Raw genomic sequence first — 18,943 nt, forward strand, 5'->3', positions numbered from 1 at the left:
AAATGTGAGGTAGATAGATAGTGGGAAGCAGCCGCAGAGCACGGGGAGATCAGCTCGGTGCTTTGTGACCGCCTGGAGGGGTGGTATGGGGAGGGTGGGAGGGAGGGAGATGCATGAGGGAAGGGATGTGGGAACGGATGTATATGTATATGTATGACTGATTCACTGTGTTATAAAGCAGAAACTAATAAAAAAAATAAAAAAATAAAAAAAATAAAGAAATAAAAATAAAAATAATGTGTAAGTGCACAAATGTTCTGGAAATATGCACCAAACTTAATGGTTGTTTACTCTGGGGAGAAAGGGACGAAGCAGACCTGCTCTTACACTTTTTGCTCTATATGCTTTTGTGTCATTTGATTTTTTTAAAAGTAGACTATTTGTAAATCAGTTTGAAAAAAAATTTTTTTAATTCCAAAATGATACTTACTTAGATATAGATGTAGGCTTGGGGACCTCTGAAAAACCACTTTACCAGATCACTTACTCCCTTGAGATGCTTGTAAAGTCCTCGGTTGCGATCTTGTATACCAAGTCCTACCTGAAGGAGGAGGAGTTTCTTCAAAGGCTGCAGAACAAAGATGGGAAAGCAGGGAGTTGAATAGTTAACTGAAGACATTTTCCTAAAGCCCATGCACTTGAGTTCAATTGGTTTTCCAATAATAGTGTGTCTATATGTAGAAATGTATGTGTGTGTTGTTTAGATGATAATTTAGCAGGGAAGAGATGCAAACCCATAATTGTTTCTGCCCTCCTACATGTGAAATAAGGTAAATGAGATGTTAGGACTGGGCCCCAGTAATAGAGAAGGGTGATGTAAAGCACTTATCCAGAGCAGGCACATGGTCTTTTCAAGCTAAAATAGAAGTGTCTGTTTAGAAAGTATTTCAAGGCCCGCCCTCCAGTCTGCTGGAAGGGCACAGGTCTTTATTACCAGAGGCTTGCTGTCTCACTACAGTCTTGGCTTTCAGCTGAGTGTGGTCTGTGGAGAAACCACAAACACTGAAAGAATCCTGCTCTAAGACAAAACAGGCTAGACGGGTACAGTTATCTAATCACAACCAAGTAACAGCAGATAAACCTCCGATTATATTCTGGTAAAGACCCATTGGACTTCAAAGCTGTTTGGAATGGATTGAAGGGTTTTGAACACCTCCTAGGTGTCCTAATTTAAAGCGGCCTGGATTGTGACAATTTATATTCCCAAGAACCCTGGCAAGTAGTAAACAAATATCCCTTTAAATAATTCAGGCGTCAAAAGTGCCTAAATATTTAGAAGACAGACGCACAGAGAAAGGTTTGTGTCTTACCTTAGAGGTGCTGCGGTAATCCAGCAGTAGTAAAACTGTCTCCCAGTGTCTGGGAGACAGCTCTTACATACCTTGAGATACCAGAAGCAGAAACTGCAAAGACATTGGTAGAAGTCAGCCTACTTAAAAACCTGAACAAACTTTGTTAAAATGTGTCATAATAAAAAAAAGCAGGGGCTTCCCTGGTGGCGCAGTGCTTGAGAATCTGCCTGCCAATGCAAGGGACACGGGTTCGAGCCCTGGTCCGGGAAGATCCCACATGCCGCGGAGCAACTAGGCCCGTGAGCCACAACTACTGAGCCTGCGCGTCTGGAGCCTGTGCTCTGCAACGAGAGGCCACGACAGTGAGAGGCCTGCGCACCGCTATGAAGAGTGGCCCCCACTCGCCGCAACTAGGGAAAGCCCTCGCACGGAAATGAAGACCCAACACAGCCCCCCAAAATAAATAAATAAATAGCGTTCCCTTGGGAAAAAAACTGAAAAGCAAAAAATTTGGAGAGAAATATTTACAACATAAGAGGTTAATATCCTGAATATATAAGTCAAAAGGGAAAGATGACTAGCCTGGAGGGATAATTTGTTATTTTTTTTTTTTTACTGCTCAGCATCCTCTTCCTTCATTAACAGAACTCTTCCTAGTGGAGAACTCATTCCATATGATTTAAGTGAAAACTTTCCCCACATCTACCCAGTTAGGCTCTTGAATTGGGTCTAGAGTATTATTGGTCCTGTAACCTATGCACTACAAATGGCAACTTCATATGTAACAAAAAACATAGTACCATAAGAATGAAAATGTAAATGAAAACATCAGAAGACAGTCTCCCACCTATCAAATTGGGTGATTTTTTTCCTTTTTGTGTTTTCCAAACATAATACCCATGATTGGTAAAGGACCGGATTATTAATGCATGCTAAAATCACTAAGTGAAACGTGGTTGCCACAGGGCAAAGCCCATATTTCTAAGAGTTTTGGTGATCATATCCTCACCAAAGACTCAAAGTTAGCATCACTAACAGGATGATTTTAGGTGTCTCCTGATGTGATGCAACATGAAATAATACACAGCACCACCTGTGAAAGTTTCTTGCCAAATACAATCAAGCTTCTACACCTAACCCAGGGACGTCCCTGGCGGTCCAGTAGTTAAGACTTAGCCTTCCAATGCAGGGGGTGCGGGTTCGATCCCTGGCTGGGGAGCTAAGATCCCACATGCCTCACAGCCAAAAACCCAAAACACAACAGAAGCACTATTGTAACAAATTCAAGACTTTAAAAATGGTCCACATCAAAAAAAAAATATTTAAAATAAACCTAACCCAGTTTATAGGAAATCTATACAGCTGATACAGATATGAATTAACGGACTCAGGGAAAAACAGGGCCAACATGTAGGACGTTGTATTAAAAAGGTGTGCTTTTTTTGTTCTGGATTAACAGAGAGACATGACAACCAAATGTAATGCCTGAAACTTGACTGAGTCCTGGCTCAAAAAAAAAAAAAAAAAAAGAGCTGTAAGACCTCTGGGGGACAATTATCAGATGTTGAGAAATTTTCTTAGCTGATATAATGGTATTGTGATCCTGCTGGATGATGTCCTAGGAAATGCATGCTTAAGTCTTTAGGGGTGAAGCATAAATATACACATGCACACATTTACATAAAGAAAATATGGTGAAATACTGTTGAATCTGCCCAACTAGTTTGCTTCAGGGATGGCCATGGGAACATTCTTTATACTATCCCCAAATTAGAAATAGTCTCAATGTTTAACAAGGGGGTTGGTTAAATAAACTGGTACAACCATGCAGTGGACAACTACTACTGAAAATGTATGAGACAAGATATGACAATGGAAAGTTTTTGTGAAAAAAATGAAAACCCAGAAGAGGTTTTATGACCCATGTTTTAAGGCCTAGTTCAAGTGAGAGCTCTTCTCTCAGTCTTCCCTTTAGTCTTAAGCGGCACTAAAACTTTCCCTTTCCCGCACCTGCCATTGCGTGCTCACCAGTTATTGCTGGCTTGTCAACGCTACTGTGAGCTTGCCAAGGGTGGGTCCCTGTTTGTTCATTAGGACCAATATAAGTAGAGGTCAACCTAACATAAGGAAGAACAAAAAGAATCACAAAGAGGTGGGTAGCAAGATCTTTATCAGTATTCAAAGACTGGAGGGTCACCTGTTGGGATATTGTGGTGCAGTGAAGGGAGGGAGGAAGTCTAAAAATGCCACCAGTCTTGAGTGTTTATGGCAGAGGCACGCTCTGTACCATCTAATGTGATCCTCAGCACCTTACTAGGTAGACACCAAAACTGTAACTCTTTATGAGAAAAGAAACCCAGAGAGGTTAAGTAACTTGCCCGTGGTCACACAGCAAACCAGAGAGCCAGGATTCAAATTTAGGAAGTCATCTTTCAGCACCTAGAGTATCATTTCTTTTGGAGTGGCAAAGGGAAGAGAAACCAGATGGACTTTAGATACCCAGCAAACCAATTGAAAATAGGCAAATTTGGTCACTGTTGCAACTGGCAGTTGACGTTAAGATAAACAACACTGGTGGTATTAGGCTAATTTGTGATTGAGATCTTGTTTTAAAATTATTTATTTATGGCTGCATTGGGTCTTCGTTGCTGTGTGCCGGCTTTCTCTAGTTGCAGAGACGGGAGCTACCCTCCGCTGCAGTGCATGGGCTTCTCATTGCAGTGGCTTCTCTCATTGCGGAGCACAGGCCTAGTCTAGGCACGTGGGCTTCAATAGTTGTGGCTCGCGGGCTCTAGAACACAGGCTCAGCAGTTGTGCCGCACGGGCTTAGTTGCTTGGTGGCATGTGAGATCTCCCCGGACCAGGGCTCGAACCCATGTCCCCTGCATTGGCAGGCGGATTCTTAACCACTGCACCACCAGTGCAGTGACTGAGATCTTGAAAATAAACTGAACAGAAAGATGAGCTACCCTCTGCCCACCCCTTTCCCATTTCAACAATAAATACATACTGTGAATAAGGGCAAATTATTCCATGTGAGACTCTCCTTGGCTATAAGTGGTAATTACATATAGCAATTTTAGGAATTACTTTATTCAAGCAAAGTGAAAGCATGGATTCCACGCCAATGATTTCTCTAAATTTTTATTAATTTTTTTTTTTACAGCTCCATCCTCTCGTGAAAAGTAAAGAATCTGAAGACGAACAAGTCAATTACATGTTTTTTTAAACAGCAATTAATCCTTATTACAGAGAACAATAAACAAAAGATCTGTGGCACGGTATCTTTGGAAAGATCTTTTGCAAATTTTTCTTCTAAAAAAAGAAAACTATAATTCTCACAGATCACGTATGTCTCTTTCAAAGGACTGTACAAGGCAGCTAAATTTTATTCACAAAAGCCCCAAGTTTCAGTTCCATTGCTGAAGTAGATAAAACACATGGAGTCCCCCTTGTCTGTGCTGCACATCTTCCCACTGAGCACATCACTGCTTCCCTATCCTACATACAAAACCATTGTGTGGACTAGATAGCTGGCACATTACACAATAATTAAAGAAAAATTCATATTATTTTAGACAGACCAGTGATCTTCATTTATCAACTGGATGATTTATTCTTTTTTAAACAAATTTAATAATACCAAGATTTGACTTTCCTCTAAAGTTATAAGAAAGCAAAAAATATATAATATAATATAATATAATATATAATGGTAATAAATAAAAAAAGGCAACCCTGCTCAGGTATCATCCAAAACATCACATTCAGGAGAAGAAAAAAAAAAAACCAACACAAGATTTGGGACACACGTGTATAAACACACACACCAACATGAACAGTGTATACTTGGTGTCTGAGGGGATGTGCAGTAATTTTAACAATACATGTTGATGGCCTGAACGAAAGGCGAGTACTGCCTTTTGTTCTTAAACAAAAGTTAATTAACAAAAGTTAATACTGCCTGTATTCAGCATCACTTAAACATCTACTTGTAAGCAAAGCAAGTTATCTTCCTTAGGTCAGCCACTGCCTGGTCTGACCAGTGCAGCTCGGCCAGCCTCGCTGTCAGTGGTCTTATTTCTTTGTCCTTCCAGGTCGATATAGTAATATCTAGGCTCCCAGGGAGCTGTAAGTTTCCTTCCTGCCGTCTTGGGTAGAGAAATGCAGGCACTTCTCTACCCAGCACAGTACCTGTTGATATCCAACACACCGCGAACAGAAAGAATAGAGTGGCTTTCCCCAGAACAGAAAATTTACAGCTACCTTAAGAGAGGTGGTAGATGGGTGCTTGTCAATGCCTCATAAATATGAACTAAAGAGCATGGCCAGTGGTCACAATTTGTTCTCGGATTTTCGGTGACGGACACAACTGGATTGGATATTTGAGGTGTATATGGTAGAAATACCACTTGCAATGTTCGAAGGAAAACCCCAACACCATGTTTGTTATTCTGCCACTCCACCTCCCACAAACAAAATGACAAAAGTATAGGAAAAAAACCTGCATCCACAAATTCTAAGTAGGACCAAAAACAAAAGAGGCAACCACTAGAGCAAGAGAGAAAGGGACCAAGTACCGCTCTAATCCTGACACCCCTCCACAACCTCGATGAGGAAATCTCTACATCTGTGTTTCTAAAAGAAGGCCAAATATTCTAGCAAGATTTAAATACTGCTAATCAGTAGTAAAGAGTGTAAGAGATGAGGTGGCAAAGTTTTTCACAGATTTTGTGTAGTGTCTGGGCAAACAAATCCTTAAGAAAAAGTAGAATCTGTGTGGGAGGTAGGGAATCAAGCCTTATTTGATCCATTTACCTAAAGATGCACAAATACACCTCAAACTTCATGAAGCAGAAGAGAAAAAGGTGCAAGACCCACCTAACATCTCTTAAAGCCATGGCAAAATGAATACAGCATTATTCCAAAATCAGGTGTGGTCAACAAAGGCACAATAAATATATCCAATTTAGCCAGCCTCTTAGTCTGTGTGTGTGTGTGTATATGTACACACACATTTCCTTTCATATATCAGAGAGAAGAGTTTTATTCATTTTGGAGGGCACAATGGTTTCTTTTTGCTTCTAAAAATTACTGAACAGGAATCATAAAAAAAAATAGTAAGCTCCTGATCCTACTAACGTTAATATTTAAGGTACCAATTAAGGCAAGTTTTCAGCCAGAAAGGGGTAGTTTGTTAGCTTCTAAACATTCTGAGATCAGGAATTAAAGGATATAGAACAAGGGAGATAAGTGTGGTCCAATTTGTCTAGGGGAAATAGCTAAACATTTTGGTCAAAACAGATTATAAAATAAAGGTCCCTTTGTTCAAAAAAAAAAAAAAATCAGCGGCTTTTCCCATTCAGTATTGTGATTAAATCATAGCATCAGCTAAGTCATTTTCCTGTTGTAGTTCTGGTCCTGATAATATGCCAGCTGGACCCTCCGCTCTTCTACCACAGCTGGCATATGGCGGACGTTTTCACATTCTTAACCCAGTGTAATTTGGTAAATTTCAGTGAAGTGTTTTATCATTGTTTATCAGGGCCTTTAGCCTAGCTAAAATCTTAAATTCAGTGGTTCACATTTTAATTACCTCCAGGAAGGACAGAAACATTCAACATTTTTTAAAGTAAAACAGTGTTCTTCCATTTCCTAGTAAAGATAGACACACACACACACACACACACACACGAAACTGTAGTGCCAAAGGCAAGGTTTTTACACTCCATTTTTACTCAAGATGTTTTGTATTTGTCTCACTGTGAAGTGTGTACTATTACGGTTGTTATGAGAACTTCACATATTCAAAGGCTTGATTTTATAATCTAGTCCTTTCAATTATCTACCTCAGTACAAATTTTGCCTTCAGGAATTTAAGCATGCAGTGGAAAAGTGCAAATGATTTAAAAATCCTTTCGATTTCTATATACAACTGTGACAGCGAGAAGACCTTATGAACATTAAGGGTTCGTCAGCCATGACCCTTTTACACACTCTACTCTAAAAGTAGCCATTAAGAATTCTTTTAGGTAAAATGCATTTTGCAGTAAGAATCAGAAATATTCCATGGTCAAAACAGTACAAACAGATCTCTGCAAACTCATTAGTTTTTTAAGGGACAAATAAAATCTTAATATAAAGGTCAGGGAAAAAAACACACAAAGAATAAGGCCTCTGAAAAAGCAATTACCTCTTTTAGAAATGTCTGAGAAATTGACTTGGAAATGTCTTCAGTCAAGGGGACACTGCGGCTCCTGACAAGACACACACACTCAGCACGGTCTGCATAGATCAGAACCTGTCCTCAAGAACATACTCTTCCAAACTGACAGGTGGCTTGTATTGGGGAGTGATGGGGTGAAGGGAGCAGGAATGGCCAAGGGAGTAAGGGGGAGAAAAAGATGTTAAGTAACCACGTAAGTCTGCTTCTGGTGTCCTGTCTCCTACATATAAGAGATGGACACACAATGCCACAAGCAGACAACCTACCAGGCAATTACTGTTCATTTAACAACAGGCTGCTTTTTAAACGAGTAGTTTAAAAAGGACCATGGCTCTGCTTTAGAACATCAGTAAACGAAGTCAGTCCATCAAGATCGCACATCAAGTTCTTATGCTCAGATATTACTACTGTTGTAATTCTCTCGCTTTAACCTAAACATGAAGTAACAGACCTCTGTCCTAGCTAGTGATAACCAAAGAACAGGCTGGATACTGTAAGACACTGAAGGAACAGCTTCAGACAAACAATTCATATTGTGAAAAATAAGCATCACTCCCATCCGCTACACATCCCTTTTATATAGTTACCAATTACAAAGAAAGTTCTTACATTCATCATATGGACCTTAGGCCTCTTCATTATAAATAAAGATGGTACTTGCTTCTTCACTAATAAACATGACAATGTCAAACATGCTTGGTAGGAAACACATAGGGGGCGGAATGGGATGAAGGCAGAAAAATAAACCAGTTGTAGCGTTAACACTCACTCCTCAATTGTAATAGATGTGCAAATTCTACTTCTAAAAGGGATAAAAAGAATTGGCTTCTAAAAACACTGCACTCAAAATAATGCTTCCAATAATAACCCTCAAAGTTTCAATGAAAAAAATCTGTGCTTATGGATATGTGGGAATTCGGTTTGGTTTTTTTCCCCCCACTTTAGGTCATTCAAAATAAACTTGGTTTAATGTATAGAATCTGGCAATAACAACTTATGGGAAGGCCCCAGTTCCTCTTCAATCTAATCACATCTAGTTGATTGAGAACACTCTGGCCTGAAGGCATGTGGTGACTTTTTTTTTTTCTGAAAGTCTAATAAACCCCCCCGAATCTCCACAGCCTCTCGGGGAGTTAATTTCCCCTAGACAATCAAGGGCTCTCCAAGTCTAGTTTTGCTATAAATATAAAGAAATTCGTAGCAGAAAAATATAGCCTCTCTAAGAAGTAGATTTCATTTTTCTTTGTTCGCTGACAAAACTCTGAGTTGGTAGACAATGTGAGTTACCACATAACTGTAGACCACAGATCAGCACCTCAAATTCCAGCTCTACTTAAACAAAAATTGAAAAGCACTTCAACCATCTGGTCACTGATAAATGTTGGTTTCCTTCTTCCCCAAAGTAGAAAATGCAGAGTACAGTCAATGTGACTGCCTTTCTCTGGAGCAGGGGGTTGGAACAGCAGCGCCCAGTCCTCCAGCGCCCAGTCCTCCGTGGTACATGGAGATGGGGATGCGGATGGGGATGGAGACGGCTTCCCTGTGCGCTGTAGCTCCTCTCTCCCCCAGCCCGACGGGGCCGCCTTCCAGCACAGTAACGGAGAAATCAGAGCTGGGTTGAACGTGCAGTATCCAGGCAATGGGGGGTCGGGGGGTGGGTTGCCTTCAATTTCATAAATTAGGACAATACCTGGTATTATCAAAGCCACTGTTCAATGGCAGAAAGTGGGGTACAGTGGAGTCCTTCACAACTTATGTTTTATAGATGACCATTAGAATTTATTAAACAAATATTTCCCCCAAAACTTAAAAGAAAAAAAAATCACCCACAAAACCCTACACCACAATTCACTGTTTAAAAAAAAAAAAATTCCTTCTAGGAATGAACTAATGTGGCTACTGAGATGATGTGAATTTGCTTTCAGAGTTGAAATTGCTTCTCCTCATTTCATTTGCATCCTGCTGGTTAAAAAAAGACGGAAATGTTTCTAGACCATTCATACGCCCACTCAGGCTACATTGCACTTCTGTCCTTTAGGAAGGAAAGGCAAGATCATCTCTGAGGCCAGCCTCCTCATTTCTGCTTCTACAAAACCATCCTGTCCAACCAATGATTCCACAGTTCTTGAGTTTCAGTGAACAAATGTCCTGGCCATCTCATGGTGCTTCTCTTCTCAAGTTTGGTATCCTGATGAGACAAATGTCTGGACTGTTTTGAGGCTTCCAACGTGCAAAAAAGTCCCCAAGGCATCAGATCAACCTGGGCCTCCATTAAGGTGTTTTGGTTACTTGTTTCAGCCGCTGAAAGCCCTGTCTTGTATAGCGCACCAGGTCCATCAGACTGCTGTCAAGGGCCAGGGCACACACACCTGTGCCAAGCTGAGCAAAGAATTCTGCAAACAAAGCAAACCCTACATGTAAACAAACGTGCACACACAAAATAAACGTGAAAACATAAAAAGGCAAGGCTCCAGAAACTACATTCCCACAGTATTCTGTATGTCATCTAGCAGAGTAAAAAAAGAAAAAAAACTTCACAATCTACTGTAATGGTCTGCTAACTCTCCACATCCCTCAACTAGTCTAAAAAGGGAGGAACTAAATTTGTTTCAGAGTTGACTCCATAATGCCTGGCACAGTGGCTGACAGTGGAAAATACTCAATTTATACTTTTGGATCAATGGACACATGAATGAAAATAAACAAATAAAAATACTAAACATGTTAAAAAAAGCATCATTAGTTTGCTAAGAAAGAAAACAAGCATCATTAGTTTGCTAAGAACTAAGTTTGTTTCAGAGTTGACTCCATAATGCCTGGCACAGTGGCTGACAGTGGAAAATAATTTATACTTTTGGATCAATGGACACATGAATGAAAATAAACAAATAAAAATATTGAACATGCTTTAAAAAAAAAAGCATCATTAGTTTGCTAAGAAAGAAAACAAGGTTTGAAGACGCTGTGAGGAAAGTAAGTGGCCACAGCCAGCTGGCCGACTTCTTCCCTATAGCCAGGAAAGAGCATGTCAAGGCTTTAATCTGGTATTTACATATAAGCATTTCCTCAGTGGTCACTAGCACTGACACCAAGCAGTTCCTCTAACCGGTGCTTGACCATCTCCTAAACCTTGGATTTCTCCAAGGGCGATCTTCACAAACAAGACCCAAGAATATTTACTAAGCCATATTTCCTATACTACTGCTAACCATCTTTCTTAACATATACTGAAAACAAGCAATAAACGCAGTATATTTTTAAGGATTATAAAAGTTATATTTATTCACGATGCTACATTTATTGCATTCCCTTAGAAAAATAGAGACTATTTATGTACCCAATTTGCACATATAAAACTTTATACAAATTATGTGTAGCACATAAAGGCCTCTGGTACAGCTAAAATCCTGACACTACAGTTTGGGTAATCCTGCTTCAGGGTCTCTAGTTTATTAAGTCTGTCCACAGAAAATAAAAACTGAAACTACAGTCAGTCTTGCTGCTCACACTTAGAAATTATTTTAAATATAATAAAATAAAATTTTCAATTACTCTAAAACCCAAAAAAGTAAACTGGAAGGGGATACATTTTGTTACCAATTTCAATTTAACAGTATGAGAAATTCACACCTTATTTTGGCTGGGTCTTTTTTTTTTTTTTTTTTAAATCACCTTAGTTTTGACATTATCTTTCTAAGTTGTGGCTGCTTCAGAAGGTAATTTGTCAAAAATATTTACCAAATAATTTTAATAAGTAATAATAATATTCCTTTTACAAAATGGTACAATAACACCTTAAGGAACCAGAAAATACTAAATGTCTTTGGCTATATAACTAAAAGGCCATTCTTCCAAACAGAATAGGGCATATTCACCTCAGAACCAACTACAGAAACAGAAAGCATAACAGAAATATGCACAGAATTTAATGAGAAGTTGTCTTCCTTTTTTTCCCATTCTACCCATATAATAAGCAAGGAGAATGCAATTTACATAATCTTCCCAGATGAGACTCAATAGCACTTCAAATGTACCCAAACTTCTGCAAAGGCAAAGTGAATTAAAACAATTACACAACTAAGTGAAGACTGAAGGGACAAATGTTATTTGCAATTTTCTTTTTTTTAACTTGTTTGCTTCTTTTTAAGCCTTACAAGTGTAGAAATTATAGCTGATAAACAAAAGTCACAAGCCTCACAAATGGAACTATAATATAAAAATAAATCAAATGAAATATTTATTAATAAATGAAGCCTATTTTATTACTTCAAGTGTTAATGATAAAAAAATTTCCGCACAGCTGTTGCATTAAAAAAAGCGAAACTACATACTATGTTGCTAGCTTGGTAAACAGATGAACCTGATGTCTTTGAATGACATAACAACTGAGCATTGTACAGTACATCTTATGAAGACCCGTAAATTAGAGAACTACTGGCTTAAAGTTAGTGATTATGAAACAAATATGTATTTGTAGTTTCAGCTGCTTTTTTCTTCCTCAGCCATCAGGTGCTCCATCCATTTTACATTTCTGAGTTGAAGAATAAATGCAGTATTTTAGGTTATGCTACTTCCCATCTCAAATGTGTTGTGCCCGGGGACAGCCAATGACTTTCCATCTGCATTTGCTTAGCCCTTTTGCTAGCACTTCAGTTCAGGGTGCAATAACGATACCAAAACTTCCAAAGGGGCAACGTGCTAAAGCCACTTCTGATTTAATTTTGCTAAGATCTAGTCACAGAAATCTATCTCCATGTCACAGAGCTCAAGAAAGAATTGTGACAGCATGGAGAAAATGTGAGAAGAGTAAACAGCTGCATACTTCCTTTTCTTCAAAACACTGAACAGATGGTGGGAATGTGAGTTAGTGCAGCCACTATGGAAAACAGTATGGAGGTTCCTCAGAAAGCTAAAAATAGAACTACCATATGATCCAGCAATCCCACTCCTGGGCACATATCCGGACAAAACTTTAACTCAAAAAGATACATGCACCCTTATGTTCACAGCAGCACTATTCACAATAGCCACAACATGGAAACAACCTAAATGTCCATTGACAGGTGAACGTATAAAGATGTGGTACATATATACAATGGAATACTATTCAGCCATGAAAAAGAATGAAATAATGCCATTTGCAGCAACATGGATGGACTTAGAAATTATCATACTGAGTGAAGTAAGGTCAGACAGAGAAAGACAAACACTATAGGATATCACTTATATGTGGAATATAAAATGTGGAACAAATGAACCTATCTACAAACAAAAACAGACTTGTGGTTGCCAAGGGGTAGGGGAGGCAGGAGAGGGATGGACTGGGAGTTTGGGGTTAGTTGATGCAAACTATTACATATAGAATGGATACACAACAGAGTTCTACTGTATAGCACAGGGAACTATATTCAATATCCTGTGATAAACCATAATGGAAAAGAATATGAAAAAGAATATATTTATGTGTGTAACTGAATCACTTTGCTGTACAGCAGAAATTAACACAACATTGTAAATCAACTATAATTTTTAAAAAGGAAAAAAAAAAAGCCAAAACACTGAACAGAAAATACAATGTTACTCCCCTCCCAATCCCCATGGCCCAGTAATAACCACGACAGAACCATTTACCTTTATTCTTCCTGGTAAGGACCTCAGCCTGTTCCCAAAGATCAAAGGCGGTAAGGACATGGGAAGTAATGGTGACATAGGAAGATGTCATGTTTTGGATGGTGACTGGGGTGCTGATGGTGGCGGGCATCCCCCCGCTCCCCACACTGCCAGCACTTGACTGGGATCCTATGGAGCTGGCTGGAGAAGGCATCGGAGAGAGGGGGGATGGTGTGCCTGTGCTTCTGGAAGGTGGAAGAAAAGAGAACTGGTTAGTCACCTGAACTCCCAGATCACAGATCTCCTGTTTCTGGAACTGCAGTCCAAGTCACAAGGCTTTAGCGTGTACTTGCCAAAATGACAATCACTTCTAAAATCACTTCTACAAGGTCAGAGAGGCACCCTTCACCTTCAGTATTCCAGAAATTTATTTCATAAAACACAGTGGGATGGGGCCCTCCAAATGGAAAAAGTAACTGGAGAGACGTAAGGTGTTCTTCACTGGACACAGAATCAGGTGGGCAAATCTGTATTCCAAGTGTATTTCCCAGGCCCTTTACATATTTTACTCCCTTGCCTGGAATCCCTTCTCTCCCCAACCCCTATTCCAACTTCTCCTAGGAAGACAGTACTTCCCCTGAGAAGATGGTCCTCATCTCCGATATATTCATTCTCTCATCCACTCAATACACATCACTGAGCTCCTACTCTGCAAGTAGAGCTCCTCCAGACACTGGGGATACAGCACAGCTTCCTTTCTGTCACCACTTGAACTTGTCTCTTTGCATTTATCACACCTCATTATACTTTTCTGTCTATTCCTTTTCCTGCCTCACAAGCACCTCGCAGGCAGGGACCATCTCTTCCTCATCTCTGCATTTCTAGCCCTTAGCACAGGAGGTGCTCTGGATAAACACCTGCTGAGCCCATAACTGACTGAACAGAGGGCAGCCCACGAGGAGACTGGGCATTAGGGGACTCACACTGTGCTCTGTGTTCTCCTAGTGACTGTCCACCTGAACCTGCAAGTTCACAAGTGCCTTGATGCGGATCAAACAAGAAACACAAGTGAAGTCACTCAGACGTTAAGAAGTGATGGATATGAAATGGAAAGATGGGTCAGCAGCAGTGGCCTCATCACATAGTACATCTGCCCTTGGGCTTCATGAACTCTAATGGATCCTAAGCATCCCCAGCAGAAAGTTCATTTTGAAGAACTAGAGCAGAAGCTCCCCGAGGGCAGCAATTCCTGTCTGCTTTGTTTACTGCTGCTTCCCTGCGCCTAAAACAAGGCTTGGTACCAGGAAGGTGCTAGACAAACGGTGAAGGAGTGATCTAAAACCATGTGACTGACAACCTATTAACTTAGAATAATATCTCAGAGGTAGGAGTCATGAACATTTTCAGAGGTAAAGAAGTTGCTTCTCAATCAGGACTTTCTTTTTTTAAGAGAGGCCATATGGGAATCTCTTCTTTTGAATGTGCTGGAAATGGGGCAATCTTCTAGGTGATGTTCTTAAAATAGCAAAACCCGTCAGAACTGGGAGCTTTTCAAGGAATACGACCAAATTAAAAAAAAAAAAATACTAGGCAAGTACCAAAGGGAAGAAAATTCTATCTTCATCTTAAAAACACCCGCACAAGGACTCTGTTTTTCGACAGCTTATGGAACAGATGACCAATTTCAGTTCACAAAGTGGGGGGAAAATTCAGCTAGAGATAGCTGTTTTGATTCTTAATATCACTGTTACAGACCCTGGAGAAGGTAGGAGGGAATTGGTTAGGGAAAGTTCTTGTTTACTGAAACACTAAGACAGCGTGCTGCATAGAAGGAGAAAGGACCTTGGCTCTGGTTCCACTGGCTCCGCTGGCTCCGCCTGTTTTACATTGTTGGGGATATCCAAATATCCTCAAAGTTCTAAAACCTGGACCCTAGATTCTCTGTAGTTATCTTTTTAATTTATATTGCCCAACCAGCAAACACCCTGATTTCTAACTATTCCTCAAAAAGGTAGAAATGTGCTAATGATTTCAGTTGAATGAGCAAATCAGCACATGGATGTAAACAATTTTTGAAACAAAGTCACAGCAAGAGGTAAAGAAAGAAAGAACTTAATTTTGAAAGTTATTTAAATTAGACTGATCATTACCTTGCGATGCATGGAGAAGGTGCCTGGGCAACTTTGGAAGAAGTCTTGAAGAAGTGTTCATTAAGAGTACGGGAATACTTTATTGCTATATCTTTTTTACAACGAAACATAGCCATGTTCAAAATGGACTGGCAACGCATGCTGTGAACATAAACATAAGGTGAAGTGAAGCATTAGCTCCGATTCATGAGTATCACTACTACAGAGAGCAAGCCGCCTAACCTTTTCCCTACTGTTCACCCTAATGAACATACTGGGTTTTCCTCATCGACGCGAGAAAGAATATCGAGAATCTCACTGCACTGTTCACACTAGCGTCAGAAGTAAATACTGGTGAAACAACACAAATATACAAGGATATAATTTAAGTCACAAGACCGAAGTCATCAGTAAAATGGCAGCAGATGCCATTTCATAATAATTAACCATCAGTGGGATTAACCCCTTGACCACACATCCTACCACTTTCTGGTAGTGATTCGCTTTTCATGATCATTTTCACTTTAAGAAAACAGATATGCAAAAGCAGATGTAATTTGCTATTTAGACAAAGAAAAAGATACACACCATAAAACAGCAAATATTTTCTCCTGTGTTGGTGTTGTGGCATCCGAGAAAGATTTTAATGACATTATGAATCTATAGGAAAATACAAATGTACATCAGGTTAAAAAAAGGCAGTCAGAAAATCCCAGACACAAAGATATCTTATTATGTTTGTCTTGGTTTTATATTGATTTTTCCTGAAGATGTGAAGACATGACAGCAACGCAGAAGAAAAATAAGGCTTTAGAGCAACAATTCAGGCCATTCAGAAAATTAGGCGAGGACATGCCTTTTCTCTGACCTGTCCACCTGCTTGAAACCAAGTAGACTTGTATCCTTACTGAGTCCCCTCCTGAAATGCAGGTAATAAACAAAGACGAGAGCTTCAGCTGAGATGAGAGGGCATCTGATAAGAAAGTAAAACTGGAAAAACCAACCCTCTCCCTGAAGGGTTTGGCATTTCACCGTGCACTTGGCAAAATGAATGCAGACCAACCCAGTTGTTCTGCTCTAGCACTTCATCTGGAATACATTTTTAGTTCATGACAAAAAAAAAAAAAAAAAAAAAGTTTCTGGATCAGTAACTTTTTTAAAGACTCCCCTTTGTTAAGCTGTCTTCAGACCAAAGTTCAAATGGATTAAAGCAATAAAGGACAGAGAAGTACTTAAAAGGAAGGCAAAATAAGTCTGCACTTACTTGATGAGGTCTAGGGTTTCTGCATAGATGGAGCAAGCCGACTTGGACGCTGGGCTTTCCAATTCCATGGCAATGCCACACTCAATAAAGGACAAGGCAGCTTCCAGGTACTTAAAGGCCTTCCCAACCTTGTCTGTCTGTGGGCGAAGAACAGGGTCACTGTTAAGCCTAACACGGACTTTTACTTAGTTTCTCACACACATTCTTTACAGAAACTTCCCTCCACTGTCTTAATTTAACTATGGCTAGAGAGAAGTGTGAGAACAAACAAACTCGATATAATAACCAAAGCCCGTCAGCTCTGACCTACTGAGAATTTTCTTTTACTAAAAATTCAGTAGGAAAGAGACAACAATCTTGTAATAAGACTATACTCTCAAAACCTTATTAAAGTACATATTCAAACTAAGGAACTCAGTACATGGTCCCCTTGTTACTAGTGTGCAATTACCCATCATATGATTTTCCTGGCAAATAGGTTATTCTACACAACTAGAATAATGCAGAAACAGTTTCTTTGTACATGTTGAAGTTTATCTTATAATAAGTAAAAAATGTTATGGTTTACAAGCATCTTAGATTTCATGGCGAACAATAATCTTTTTATGTATTTTAGAGCCCAACAGGTCATCTCCTCTGGGAGTCTGGGTTAAGGGCACAAGGCTATCCCCTGGGCCAACAGGGATAAAATTTCAGAGTCCCTTAACAGGAATGTAGAAATATGAATGCAATCAGATATTGGTGGTCATCTAACCCCGAATACATATTTTGTCACTTACGCTCTTCTCACTTGGTGGAATTCAGCCAACCTGACTGGGACTGTGCCGAGTCTCACTACATATGAGATGTCATATGCAGCACACATTGTAAGAGCAACTGATCAACACGACATTTGCAAGGCTGTAGTTTCTGCTAATGTCTCTACTTTGATATGTTCAAAAAGAATGAATGAAAACCATAAAGGTGCAAGTGGAGTGTAAGGAGATGGTGACACATCAGCAAAGAAAGAAGGTTTGGCAAAGAAAGATGGCTACTAATTTTATTTTATTTTATTTTATTTTATTTATTTATTTTTTGCGGTACGTGGGCCTCTCCCATTGTGGAGCACAGGCTCTGGATGCTCAGGCTCAGCGGCCATGGCTCATGGGCCCAGCCGCTCCGCGGCATGTGGGATCTTCCCAGACCGGGGCATGAACCCGTGTCCCCTGCATCGGCAGGCGGACTCTCAACCACTGCGCCACCAGGGAAGCCCCTAATTTTAATTTTTAAAAATAACTTGAGGGACTTCCCTGGCAGTCCAGTGGTTAAGACTCGGTGCTCCCAATGCAGGGGGTATGAGTTTGATCCCTGGTCGGGGAATTAAGAACCCATACGCCATGCGGCATGGCCAAAACAAAAAAAAAAAAACTTGCTTTATTTTTTCTAGGGGCTTCCCTGGTGGCGCAGTGGTCGAGAGTCCACCTGCCGATGCGGGGGACATGGGTTCATGCCCTGGTCTGGGAAGATCCCACATGCCACGGAGCGGCTGGGCCCGTGAGCCATGGCCGCTGGGCCTGAGCGTCCAGAGCCTGTGCTCTGCAACGGGAGAGGCCACAACAGTGAGAAGCCCGCATACTGCAAAAAAAAAAAAAAAATATATATATATATATATTTTTTTTTTTTCTAGAGAACCCAGGCTCAGAAAATTAGTGACAGAAAGACTAAAAATCAAATCAGCATGTCCCAAATAATCAACAGTATAGGGCCTTATTGGTTTGCTTCACTGGTGCGAATTTAACTCTTCAAGTTTATTTATTCAATACCATCTTTTTCATGGGATTTCCAAAATTTATATTGGCCTTAGGGTAGAAACAAAAGAAACTATACTAAAGCAATTTGCCAGTATCCACTTCCTTAAGTATTTTGTAAAGTTAATAATGAAAATATTCCTGTGATAACTCTATGTATCTCCTGAGACAGGGTTAAACTAGTAGAGCTCTAATTTCCTTAACAGTAAGTAAAATAAGAATAGAGGTGAAATACACTACTCTATATTCAGTTGTGCACTTCACTATCTGGAATGCAAGATGGTCATCTTTTTTTTTTTTTTAATTTTTAATTAATTTATTCATTTATTGTTGTGTTGGGTCTTCATTTCTGTGCAAGGGCTTTCTCTAGTTGTGGCGAGCGGGGGCCACTCTTCATCACGGTGTGTGTGCCTCTCACTATCGTGGCCTCTCTTGTTGCAGAGCACAGGCTCCAGACGCACAGGCTCAGTAGTTGTGGCTCACGGGCCCAGTTGCTCCGTGGCATGTGGGATCTTCCCAGACTGGGACTCGAACCCGTGTCCCCTGCATTGGCAGGCAGACTCTCAACCACTGCACCACAAGGGAAGCCCCAGATGGTCATCTTTGAGACATTGTGCAAGTAAAGGAGAATATTG

At 40.1% G+C, this 18,943-nt stretch overlaps 1 protein-coding gene across 1 annotated transcript in view; it reads right to left on the reverse strand.

Annotated features, from left to right (window-relative positions):
• Positions 1-9,281: 9,281 nt before the first annotated feature.
• AFF1 (ALF transcription elongation factor 1) overlaps positions 9,282-18,943 on the reverse strand; it is a 218,310-nt gene continuing 208,648 nt past the window's right edge. Inside the window, exons 17-21 of the mRNA XM_079708903.1 lie at positions 16,522-16,658; positions 15,846-15,917; positions 15,279-15,419; positions 13,150-13,373; positions 9,282-9,911 (exon numbers count right to left, since the gene is read on the reverse strand). Coding sequence (XP_079565029.1) covers positions 9,790-9,911; positions 13,150-13,373; positions 15,279-15,419; positions 15,846-15,917; positions 16,522-16,658 — 696 coding nt within the window. The 3' untranslated portion in view covers positions 9,282-9,789. The remainder of the gene's footprint in view (positions 9,912-13,149; positions 13,374-15,278; positions 15,420-15,845; positions 15,918-16,521; positions 16,659-18,943) is intronic.

This window comes from Hyperoodon ampullatus (assembly GCF_949752795.1).
Source record: "Hyperoodon ampullatus genome assembly, chromosome: 1".
NCBI classification, from domain to species: Eukaryota; Metazoa; Chordata; class Mammalia; order Artiodactyla; family Ziphiidae; genus Hyperoodon; species Hyperoodon ampullatus.